The 12,616-nt window shown below is 44.6% G+C and overlaps 1 protein-coding gene across 1 annotated transcript in view; it reads left to right on the plus strand.

The window, feature by feature from the left end:
* LOC125234972 (nose resistant to fluoxetine protein 6-like) overlaps positions 1–12,616 on the plus strand; it is a 34,382-nt gene that overhangs the window by 16,009 nt on the left and 5,757 nt on the right. Inside the window, exons 4-7 of the mRNA XM_048141398.1 lie at positions 8,573–8,718; positions 10,606–10,720; positions 11,335–11,422; positions 11,823–11,989. Coding sequence (XP_047997355.1) covers positions 8,573–8,718; positions 10,606–10,720; positions 11,335–11,422; positions 11,823–11,989 — 516 coding nt within the window. The remainder of the gene's footprint in view (positions 1–8,572; positions 8,719–10,605; positions 10,721–11,334; positions 11,423–11,822; positions 11,990–12,616) is intronic.

Genomic DNA, 12,616 nt, shown 5'->3' on the forward strand with positions numbered 1-12,616 from the left:
AGCTGTGGGCAGAGAATGCTCCCAAGCAGAACAATAAGTGAAGTGTCTAAAAAGCGACGCGGCGGGCCGGAGGCCCGACGCGGAGCTACGAAACCAAGCGAAGGCCGAAGGCCGAGCTCCGCGTAGGGCCGAAGGCCCGGAGCGTCCCTGACCGGCTCGCCGGCGGTCCGGGAAGTTGGAGCTTAAACTCTTGAGAACCTGCGGCCTCCGGCCCGTCGTTTCGCTTCTCTAAGACACTTTTACTATTGGGTCGTGTTTAAGCTCCAACTTCCCCACAACCCCCACAGTAACTACGCGGAGGGCCGAAGGCCCGGAGCGTGCCTGAGAGCCTCCCAAGCTCGCGAGGCCGCAGGCCGAGCTACGGGCAGAGAGTGCTCCCAAGCACGCCAAGGCTAAAGCAAAAAAGCAAACAAGCAAAGCAATAAAACAAACAAGCTTAGCAAAAAACATAAAGCAAAAACTAAAAAGCATAAAGCAAAAGCAAAAACAAAAAAACAAGAAAGACCGCGGGGCCCCCGGGCCCCGCGCACCTTTAAAAAACTAGTCTATATAATATAAAGCTACAACCCGACTGACATTTTTCCAAAAATGGGCAGAAGGGGGATTTGAAGGTGGCAGTGTTTGGTGTGGTCGTATAGAGTTTGGTCCTGCGACCCCGGATAGATCAGACCGTCGGTCTACCGGTTCCGGGTAAAAAAATGTTGGACGGCCTGGCCAAACGGCTGGAGTTAGCCGGGGAGTGTTCGACCAAATGTCATAGAGGACCCTGGGCAGTTTTTGACGCCGCCATTTTTTTTTCAAAATGGCCGACTTTTTTTTTTTGACGATTTTTCAAATTTATCGTGGAGTGCTCAAATTTTGGTCGTAGAATCTCCAAGCGGCCTTGATTCGAATGAAATAAAAAAAAATTGAAAAGTGCTACAAATGTGGGAAAACTGGCCACTTTTATTTTGTATGGCAACTTTTAAACCGTAAGAGATAGCCGGGGGGTGCTCGACCAAATGTCATACAGGTATCCGAGTAGAAAAAAGTTGCATTAAAAAAAAATCAAAATGGCCGACTTTTTTTTTTGAAAATTTTCAAAATGGTCCTAGCGCGCTGAGATTAGGCACACGGGTGGACGGTCGCGCTAAGATTAGTATTCAAAAAGAAAATTTTGAAAAATTCAAAATGGCGGCCTTTGAGGGCCAATTGAAATTTGAATGGAGGTTTTTCTTTTAATTACCATAGCTCCGTAACGGTACAAAGAAGTGAAAAGTGCTCAAACAAATGTTATACAGTCACCCGAGGTCCATCGAATGGCATTAAAAAAAAATCAAAATGGCCGACTTTTTTTTTTGAAAAATTTCAAAATGGTCCGAGCGCGCTGAAATTTTGCACACGGGTAGACAGCCACCCCAAGATTAGTATACAAAAAGAAAATTTTGAAAAATTCAAAATGGCGCCCTTTGAAGGCCAATTGAAATTTGTATGGAGGTCCTTTTTTTAAATCCCCATAGCTCCGTAACGGTAGGGAAAAGGTTAATAGTGCTTGAACTAATGTTGTACAGTTATCTGAGGTCCATCGAATGGCATTTACAAAATTTCAAAATGGCCGACTTTGAAAATTTTTTTTTTATTTTCGGTCCGAGCGCGTTCAAATTTGGCACGTGGTAAGAACGGGGGCCAAAAATAGAAATGAGAAAAAAAAAATTTGGAAAAGTCAAAAACGGTGGCGAGAGGGGACAAAGTCAAATTTCCCTACCAGTTTGTATGGAGGTTTTTTTTTAAATCCCCATAGCTCCGTAACGGTAGGAAAAAGGTAAATAGTGCTTCAACTAATGTTGTACAGTTATCTGAGGTCCATCGAATGGCGTTTACAAAATTTCAAAATGGCCGACTTTGAAATTTTTTTTTTTTTATTTTCGGTCCGAGCGCGTTCAAATTTGGCACGTGGTAAGAGCGGGGGCCAAAAATAGAAATGAGAAAAAAAATTTTTGGAAAAGTCAAAAACGGCGGCGAGAGGGGACAAAGTCAAATTTCCCTACCAGCCTGAGGGAGCGTTCTACAGCCCGACGGTCATTGCTCCGGTCCAAGTTCCGAGCTGCGTACAGACAGTGCTCCCAAGCAAGAAAATATAAGTAAAAGTGTCTAAAAAGCGACGCGGCGGGCCGGAGGCCGCAGGCCGGAGGTCCAACTTCCCTACCAATCCTACAATCCCCACAGTAACTACGCGGAGGGCCGAAGGCCCGGAGCGTGTCTGACAGGCTCCCAAGTATGCGAAGGCCGCAGGCCGAGCTGCGGGCAGAGTGCTCCCAAGCACGCGAAGGCCGCAGGCCGAGCTGCGTGCAGACTGTGCTCCCAAGAAAACAATAACAAAAAGTATCTAAATAAGCGAAGCGGCGGGCCAAAGGCCCGACGCGGAGCTTCGAAACCCAGCGAAGGCCGAAGGCCGAGCTCCGCGTAGGGCCGAAGGCCCGGAGCGTCCCTGATCGGCTCGCCGGCGGACCAGGAAGTTGGAGTTTAAACACGACCCAATAGTAAAAGTGTCTTAGAGAAGCGAAACGACGGGCCGGAGGCCGCAGGCCGCAGGCCCGTCGTGAGCTTCTCAAGACACTTTTACTATTGGGTCGTGTTTAAGCTCCAACTTCCCTACAACCCCCACAGAAACTACGCGGAGGGCCGAAGGCCCGGAGCGTGTCTGACAGGCTCCCAAGCACGCGAAGGCCGCAGGCCGAGCTGCGGGCAGAGTGCTCCCAAGCACGCGAAGGCCGCAGGCCGAGCTGCGTACAGACTGTGCTCCCAAGCAAAACAATAACAAAAAGTATCTTAACAAGCGAAGCGGCGGGCCGAAGGCCCGACGCGGAGCTTCGAAACCCAGCGAAGGCCGAAGGCCGAGCTCCGCGTAGGGCCGAAGGCCCGGAGCGTCCCTGATCGGCTCGCCGGCGGACCGGGAAGTTGGAGCTTAAACACGACCCAATAGTAAAAGTGTCTTAGAGAAGCGAAACGACGGGTCGTACTATTGGGTCGTGTTTAAGCTCCAACTTCCCTACAACCCCCACAGTAACTACGCGGAGGGCCGAAGGCCCGGAGCGTGTCTGACAGGCTCCCAAGCACGCGAAGGCCGCAGGCCGAGCTGCGGGCAGAGAGTGCTTCCAAGCAGACAAAGGCTAAAGCAAAAAAGCAAACAAGTAAAGCAAAAAACAAACAAGCTAAGCAAAGAAACAAAAAAGCAAAAAAGCAAAGCAAAAAAACAAACAAGCAAAGCAAAAAAAAAAAACAAAAAAGCAACAAGAAAGACCGCGGGGCCCTCGGGCCCCGCGCACCTTTAAAAAACTAGTCTATATAATATAAAGCTACAACCCGACTGACATTTTTCAAAAAATGGGCAGAAGGGGGATTTGAAGGTGGCAGTGTTTGGTGTGGTCGTATAGAGTTTGGTCCTGCGACCCCGGATAGATCAGACCGTCGGTCTACCGGTTCCGGGTAAAAAAATGTTGGACGGCCTGGCCAAACGGCTGGAGTTAGCCGGGGAGTGTTCGACCAAATGTCATAGAGGACCCTGGGCAGTTTTTGACGCCGCCATTTTTTTTTCAAAATGGCCGACTTTTTTTTTTGACGATTTTTCAAGTTTGTCGTAGAGAGCTCAAATTTTGGTCATAGAATCTCCAAGCGGCCTTGATTTGAATGAAATAAAAAAAAATTGAAAAATGCTATAAATGTGGGAAAACTGGCCACTTTTATTTTGTATGGCAACTTTTAAACCGTAAGAGATAGCCGGGGGGTGCTCGACCAAATGTCATACAGGTCTCGGAGTAGAAAAAAGTTGCATTAAAAAAAATTCAAAATGGCCGACTTTTTTTTTTTGAAAAATTTCAAAATGGGCCTAGCGCGCTGAGATTTGGCACACGGATGGAAGGTCACCCCAAGATTTATATTCAAAAAGAAAATTTTGAAAAATTCAAAATGGCGGCCTTTGAGGGCCAATTGAAATTTGAATGGAGGTTTTTCTTTTAATTACCATAGCTCCGTAACGGTACAAACAAGTGAAAAGTGCTCAAACAAATGTTATACAGTCACCCGAGGTCCATCGAATGGCATTAAAAAAAAATCAAAATGGCCGACTTTTTTTTTAGAAAAATTTCAAAATGGTCCGAGCGCGCTGAAATTTTGCACACGGGTAGACAGCCACCCCAAGATTAGTATACAAAAAGAAAATTTTGAAAAATTAAAAATGGCGCCCTTTGAAGGCCAATTGAAATTTGTATGGAGGTCCTTTTTTTAAATCCCCATAGCTCCGTAACGGTAGGGAAAAGGTTAATAGTGCTTGAACTAATGTTGTACAGTTATCTGAGGTCCATCGAATGGCATTTACAAAATTTCAAAATGGCCGACTATGAATTTTTTTTTTTTTATTTTCGGTCCGAGCGCGTTCAAATTTGGCACGTGGTAAGAACGGGGGCCAAAAATAGAAATGAGAAAAAAAAAATTTGGAAAAGTCAAAAACGGTGGCGAGAGGGGACAAAGTCAAATTTCCCTACCAGTTTGTATGGAGGTTTTTTTTTAAATTCCCATAGCTCCGTAACGGTAGGAAAAAGGTTAATAGTGCTTAAACTAATGTTGTACAGTTATCTGAGGTCCATCGAATGGCATTTACAAAATTTCAAAATGGCCGACTTTGAAATTTTTTTTTTTTATTTTCGGTCCGAGCGCGTTCCAATTTGGGACTTGGTAAGAACGGGGGCCAAAAATAGAAATGAGAAAAAAAAATTTTTGGAAAAGTCAAAAACTGCGGCGAGAGGGGACAAAGTCAAATTTCCCTACCAGCCTGAGGGAGCGTTCCACAGCCCAACGGTCATTGCTCCGGTCCAAGTTCCGAGCTGCGTACAGACAGTGCTCCCAAGCAAGAAAATACATAAGTAAAAGTGTCTAAAAAGCGACGCGGCGGGCCGGAGGCCGCAGGCCGGAGGTCCAACTTCCCTACAAATCCTACAATCCCCACAGTAACTACGCGGAGGACCGAAGGCCCGGAGCGTGTCTGACAGGCTCCCAAGTACGCGAAGGCCGCAGGCCGAGCTGCGGGCAGAGTGCTCCCAAGCACGCGAAGGCCGCAGGCCGAGCTGCGTGCAGACTGTGCTCCCAAGGAAACAATAACAAAAAGTATCTAAATAAGCGAAGCGGCGGGCCAAAGGCCCGACGCGGAGCTTCAAAACCCAGTGAAGGCCGAAGGCCGAGCTCCGCGTAGGGCCGAAGGCCCGGAGCGTCCCTGATCGGCTCGCCGGCGGACCGGGAAGTTGGAGTTTAAACACGACCCAATAGTAAGAGTGTCTTAGAGAAGCGAAACGACGGGCCGGAGGCCGCAGGCCGCAGACCCGTCGTGAGCTTCTCAAGACACTTTTAATATTGGGTCGTGTTTAAGCTCCAACTTCCCTTCAACCCCCACAGAAACTACGCGGAGGGCCGAAGGCCCGGAGCGTGTCTGAGAGGCTCCCAAGCACGCGAAGGCCGCAGGCCGAGCTGCGGGCAGAGTGCTCCCAAGCACGCGAAGGCCGCAGGCCGAGCTGCGTACAGACTGTGCTCCCAAACAAAACAATAACAAAAAGTATCTTAATAAGCGAAGCGGCGGGCCGAAGGCCCGACGCGGAGCTTCGAAACTAAGCGAAGGCCGAAGGCCGAGCTCCGCGTAGGGCCGAAGGCCCGGAGCGTCCCTGATCGGCTCGCCGGCGGACCGGGAAGTTGGAGCTTAAACACGACCCAATAGTAAAAGTGTCTTAGAGAAGTGAAACGACGGGCTGGAGGCCGCAGGCCGTAGGCCCGTAGTGAGCTTCTCAAGACACTTTTACTATTGGGTCGTGTTTAAGCTGCAACTTCCCTACAACCCCCACAGTAACTACGCGGAGGGCCGAAGGCCCGGAGCGTGTCTGACAGGCTCCCAAGCACGCGAAGGCCGCAGGCCGAGCTGCGGGCAGAGTGCTCCCAAGCACGCGAAGGCCGCAGGCCGAGCTGCGTACAGACTGTGCTCCCAAGCAAAACAATAACAAAAAGTATCTTAACAAGCGAAGCGGCGGGCCGAAGGCCCGACGCGGAGCTTCGAAACCCAGTGAAGGCCGAAGGCCGAGCTCCGCGTAGGGCCGAAGGCCCGGAGCGTTCCTGATCGGCTCGCCGGCGGACCGGGAAGTTGGAGTATAAACACGACCAAATAGTAAAAGTGTCTTAGAGAAGCGAAACGACGGGCCGGAGGCCGCAGGCCGCAGGCCCGTCGTGAGCTTCTCAAGACACTTTTACTATTGGGTCGTGTTTAAGCTCCAACTTCCCTATAACCCTCACAGTAACTACGCGGAGGGCCGAAGGCCCGGAGCGTGTCTGACAGGCTCCCAAGCACGCGAGGCCGCAGGCCGAGCTGCGGGCAGAGAGTGCTCTCAAGTACGCAAAGGCTAAAGCAAAAAAGCAAACAAGCAAAGCAATAAATCAAACAAGCAAAGCACAAAAACAAAAAGCAAAAGCATAAGCAAAGCAAAAAAACAAAAAAGCATAGCTCAAAAACAAAAAGCAAAAGCATAAGCAAAGCACAAAAGCAAAACAAAAAAAGAACACCGCGGGGCCCTCGGGCCCCGCGCACCTTTAAAAAACTAGTTACTAATATTATGCCCGCACTATGACCTATGTATAATGTATTATACCAGACGTGTAATATTTTATTTTATCAACAAAGGCATAATAGGATTGTATTGTATTTTTGTATGAAAATAAAAAATAGGAAAGCAATATAGTAATAGTCAAATATTCCATTAAAAAAATAAAAAATACTTAATAAGTCCATAAAAGTTCAAATGATTAAAAAAAACTTCGGACTCGAACCCACGATCTTCTGCATCATAGTCGGTCGTTTGACCGAGACGCCATTTCGATTTACATTAGCAGTGTCGAAATACACGATATGTATCTTTGTTGACAAAATGCGTCATTATTTCTGAGTCTGCTTGAGTTAACTAAACCAATATCTTTAAATAATTACTTGTCAAGAGCCAAATGTCACTGATGACAATGTCAACTAAAAATGCGCGAAATATGACGGCTCTGTGTCTGTACACAAAATTTGGCACGCACATTTACGTAAAATTAATAAAAAAATCACATGGATTTTTCCATGATTTCTGTATGAAACAATGTATTTCATTCACTACTGCGACGACGGATAATGTATAGTAGATGTATGCGCATATTTTTATTTAGTTGTAGTGTGCGGTGACTAAATAAATGGTAGATGTTTTTTGTATGGAAAGCGAGCCACCTTAACAAATTGCCATTAGCAGAGAGACAGTTTAACCCCTTGACTGCCTAATACAATTCATGACACGCAGTCACTGATTAATAATTACAATTTCAAACCTTCGGACTTCCCAATAAAGTTTACAATGCCTCGTTAATCCTACATTTTTAGCAACAGCGTTCAAAGGGTTAACTTGATCTTACTCGTATATTATTACAGATGTCAAGGTTCTTTTTATACGATGCCTACAATCATGTATAATTATAGTTTCATCTTTGACATCGTTGTTTATAACGTAAGCACACCTCGGACACTGGCGATCAAATATATGAAACTCATATGAAAGAGGCGCGTTCCTAGCACACATTCTAAGCTCGTGTAGGTGAACGCGCACCGTGCTTGCATGAGTGAGATATGATAGGTCGACTGTTCGCGATTTTGACAGGCGGTAACTGTGAGGCCACCGAGCGGGGGTGGGCGGCACTTTCAGCGGGGAGTGGGAGTGGCCATACTGTACGATAGTACTCTTTATTAGACATAGACATAGACATAGACATAGACATTTTATTAATAATATTATAAATATTACACGTTAATCAATAAAATTATTTAACAGCAATTAAATTAAGATTATTACAATTTCAGTCTAGTTATAATTTCGAATATTTAATTGAAAGATGAATTCATTGATTATATTACATATGATATGTCATTTAGATTTGTTAATTTGATTTTATACATAATTATTATTTTATTCTAATATATGTTATTTGGTAGGTATTATACTGTGACGTTAGTGAGGTGTCAAACTGTTATCTTATCACGTGGCGCCACTACAACCGCCAGCTTACTGTCATAGGAATTTTGACGAAGATTTTATCTGGCATGCCATTGCCAACTCGTAGGTACCTAAAGATCCTTTGGTGATATCTGTCTTAAACTTTCTTCAGAGTGATTTGTTAGTTATAAGGCCTTAGTGGACGCTCGGAGCGTAGCGTTCGGCGGGGCGTGCAGCGGACGGCCAAGCGTGCTTCTACCCTACGCTGCGTCGACTCAGGACACTTGTATGAACTTCAATTGAACTGAAACTTGAACAGTTTCATGTTGTAACCCCAAAGGGGTAGGCGCCAAGGCACATTGGGAATACAGGCGTGAATTAATGTATATACTAGCTTTTGCCCGCGGCTTCGCTCGCGTTAGAAAGAGACAAAAAGTAGCCTATGTCACTCTCCGTACCTTCAACTCCGTTTTGCCGTGAAAGGCGGGCAAACAAACAGACACACACACTTTCCCATTTATAATATTAGTACGTATAATTTCCAGATTAACCGAAGTGCTATACTGCAAGAGGCACGGAGATAAGCGGAGCTTTAGCGCTGGCGATTACATCATGGCGGCCGTTTATTTGGTCCTGATCATACTGAACGCTGTCGGGACTTCGTATGACATTATTAACGGTGATGCTGCAGGTAAGTCTGTTTGTAGTGGCAATTAGTTAACTTCGCAAATTTTGGAAATGTATCGGGTCGAATCGACCTGATGCCGCAGTGAACGTGTTAAAGTTGTTAAAGATTGATTCATAAAAGCTGGCATAAATTAATGGAATGAAGAGTGAAAAAATGCATTATATTATATGTGTCTGACTGTGGCTTTGCTGTATACTCATAGTGTCACTCGGACAAAGTTTGGTCATTATGCACTCTTAAGCGTCCCACTGACTGTTCGTGACGTAGACGTAATACCTACTCTACTCGTATCACTGTCCGTGTCATTGTCTTACTTATCTTAAATCTTAACTGACAAGCTTGCCTTCAGGCGAACTTATATAATAGCAAAGATCTATATAACTTCGTAAAGACCGATAAAGTCTAAGAAAAAAACGTACCCCAAAACCATACAGAAAAAGGTACGGTGAGCTAGATGGCGATACACCTTTGGGGTACGCTCGGCTAGATGGCGCTAATATTAATATTTGACATTTTAAAACATATCAAGCTAAGAATATGGGCCAAATTGTCAAAACTGAGGTTCAAAAGTTTTAAGCTTGTGTCGAGAGATGGCAGTCTATGCACTGTGATTACACATTTTACTTTGACAGTCATTCTCTATAATACTCGATCCTCTTTGATAATAGGGATCTACCCTTTACTATTTAAGTAGGCGTCTTACTAAAGATGATGAAATACGTACATTTTAGAAAATTAGCAACCGGTTTCGCTGTGGCGCGGTGGCTTAAGGTTCAAGGCGCTAACCCGAACTACTGAAAGACTCTACAATTCGAGTGCGAACTTTAATAGTTATTTGTTATACAAGGGGGCAAAGTTGTATTTTAACGCCGAGTGTGGAATTGAAAAACGAGCTAGTGAAAGGATTCTATAGTTGAACCACGAGCGAAGCGAGTGGTTCGAGAATAGAATCCTGAACTTGCGAGTTTTTTAACACACGAGAAGTAAAATACATTTGCACCCGAGTGTAACACAAAACTTTTCCTCTCACTATAGCGAGGAAACTACAACGCAAAAAATGCGTTTATCACTGCTTCCAGTAGTTCCACAGGTGGTAAATCATCTTTATTAATAGTTTCACCTACTTTTTTCAATTTTAATGCAGTTATTTTGACTTTATTCAAGGTCAAAATACTTTACCCACTAGTGGATAAAATGCGTTTTTACCCGCTGGTATTAAAGGACAAAACACATGTTTGCGAGCTAGTGAGGGGAAAAATTAATTCTTCATATAGCTTACTATACTTGGTGGTATGGCATAGTCCTGAAATTGCGACCGGTTTCACTGTGGACACTGTGGTGGAGTGGTCTAGGGGTTAAAGGTGTGGACTAAGATTCGAATCCGACGTTCGCCTTCGTCACTTCTTAAATATATAAAAGAAGAAACTGAAACTGACTGACTGACATATCAACGCACAGCCGAACCGCTGGTCCTAGAGATTCTAAATTTGGCACTAGGTTTCTTATAAGGTGTAGAAGAGCAGTAGTCAGTCAATAGTCAATAGTTTATTGTGAGATTAGGCGTCGCTCGGTCCCTAGTCCCTACACATTCGTCTTAAAAGTTTACCAAATATCCCGCTAGATGTTGCGATTAACCATTTACAACTAGCTAACGGTTGTCATTCTCAGTTTCTAGGGGTTTCCTACCGACATGATCGTAATCAATATACGCATGTGACACGTGCCGTATGCTTGTTTGTCTCTTTTTTGATCGCTCCTGCTTACTTAAGAATTCGCATGGGGCGAAATAAAATTTTTTGGGAGGGAGGGTTGAGGGAAAAAGCTACTTCTTTAATAATATGACATCTTACTCTGTTTTTATTATATCAACAATAACATTGTTGGTTTCAGATAATCCATGCTTATTGGCGTTCTCCTTGCGGCGTAACTGGCGAAAGCTGATAGCACCCGGTGGGGTTGGGTCCGAGCCCAGGCTCAACCGGCTTAAGATCATCAACGGATTAAGGTATCACGATTTTTATACATCCAAATCATTCACACAATTAAAATTTTTTTCACAACATTCCCACATATACACGTGCAATTGCAACTGAACAGCGCAGCGCGCAGGTGACGCGCGGGAGTTATAGAAAAATCGTTCTCTCTACGGAGTTATGAAATTTCTAGTACCTACCGTATTTAACTTTTTTTTTATCTTTATACATATTTTTATATTGTAAATGTGATGAAAAACTGTGTGTAATCCATAAGAACATACCTACAAAATTTAACTTCTGCCTTACGTTGCGCAATGTGCTAACAATTAAACTACTACTAAAACGAATGCTACCGCTACTGTTGTACTATTAAAGCGCGCATCCATACAATACAACACGAAGTATGCAGTGAGTTAGCAAAGAGCTCACAATGTTTTTGCTCAACTTTTTGCTACGACACAAATGTACTGGGATTTAGAGTGTGATCACTGCGCACTCGGGAAAACGTCGTTTCGCACTCGCAACGAACTCACGGCAAACCCTGCGCATTCGCGGCAAATTCGCGATGAACTCGCTACAGTGAATTAAATCGAATGGTGAGTTAGCGCCCTAAAACTAAATGAACTAAAATGTTTGTCGACAGATCTCTGACGATGGTTTGCGTGTTCTTTTCGCACTCCGTCTTGGTGCTTATTGTTTTTTACCTCAAGAACCCCTACTTCGTCGAAAACGTAAGTACTTTTGGTGTCACTCTGATGCTGCAAAATTGCATGGGCGCACACGTACACTTTTGTGTTTTTTACAACAAACACCGTGTGCTTTGCAAGTATTAAATACCGCCATTCAAAATGTAAAAGTAAAGTGAAAGAACATATCCGCTATAATTTTCTTATTAGGGAGTCTAACAAATCATTTAATCAGAAGAGTCAGAACACAATATCGAAAATATACCTTAATCCAGCATTTTTCAAACTGTTATAAAGGGGCGTGGGATCGTGGAACATGAGCATACATTAGATATTACCCAATAGTTTGGTTTTGTCGGGGCGTAGACTTATTTTAGACAGCAGGGAGGGGTGTTTCAAAAAGTTTTCGAACCTTTGCCTTAATCGATCCCCGCTCTTATTCCAGATGTTCAACGACCCCACCAAATACATTCTTCTCAACGGCACACTAGTGACGTATACATTCTTCGTAATGTCCGGTTTCCTACTGGCGTTCAACTTTGAGCTGCATGCCGAGAAACACCGCGTCAGCCTGTGGGAGTGGCCCAAGGGGATGATCCTACGGTGGCTGAGGTAGGTTTATTATATTATTATCAAGAGCTCATATTGTCCCGCTGCCACTGTTGGGAAAAGGCCTCTTTCAAATTCCTCCACGCATCCCTATCCCCTGAAGTCTCCCACCAGTCCTCGCTCAAAGGCGTCAAGCTCGTCACGCCATCTCTGGCGAGGTCTACCCGCGACGCCTTACAATTTGTGGTACCCAACGTGTGGCTATCTTGGCCCATTGACACATGGCAAAATAAAATAACTGCTTTCCAATAACAACAACCAAAAATTGCTGGAAAAGTTACGATGTCTGGTGATTAAATACAATGTATCAAAATATCTCCGTACACGGTATGGTGAGTGGGGCCAGAATATGGGAATACTATCTACTAACGAGAACGAGTAGATCGTATTCCCTTGTTCTGCTCCTTCCACTGCTTCATAGGCTTCATATAGCACACTAACTCCCCCACATCACCCGTCGGGCCATCATTTACATATTCAATTCAACATACAAAATAGGAAGTAGTTATATATTTTATATGACTGTTTGAAAGTACCTACTTGATGCTAGGCCTACTTGCTGGGCTTCTTGGATGCAATTGTGAATTCAAAACTCAATATTAGTTGAGTGAGGACTAAATGTTTCAAACA

The sequence above is a fragment of the Leguminivora glycinivorella genome, chromosome 16 (assembly GCF_023078275.1).
Source record: "Leguminivora glycinivorella isolate SPB_JAAS2020 chromosome 16, LegGlyc_1.1, whole genome shotgun sequence".
NCBI lineage: Eukaryota > Metazoa > Arthropoda > Insecta > Lepidoptera > Tortricidae > Leguminivora > Leguminivora glycinivorella.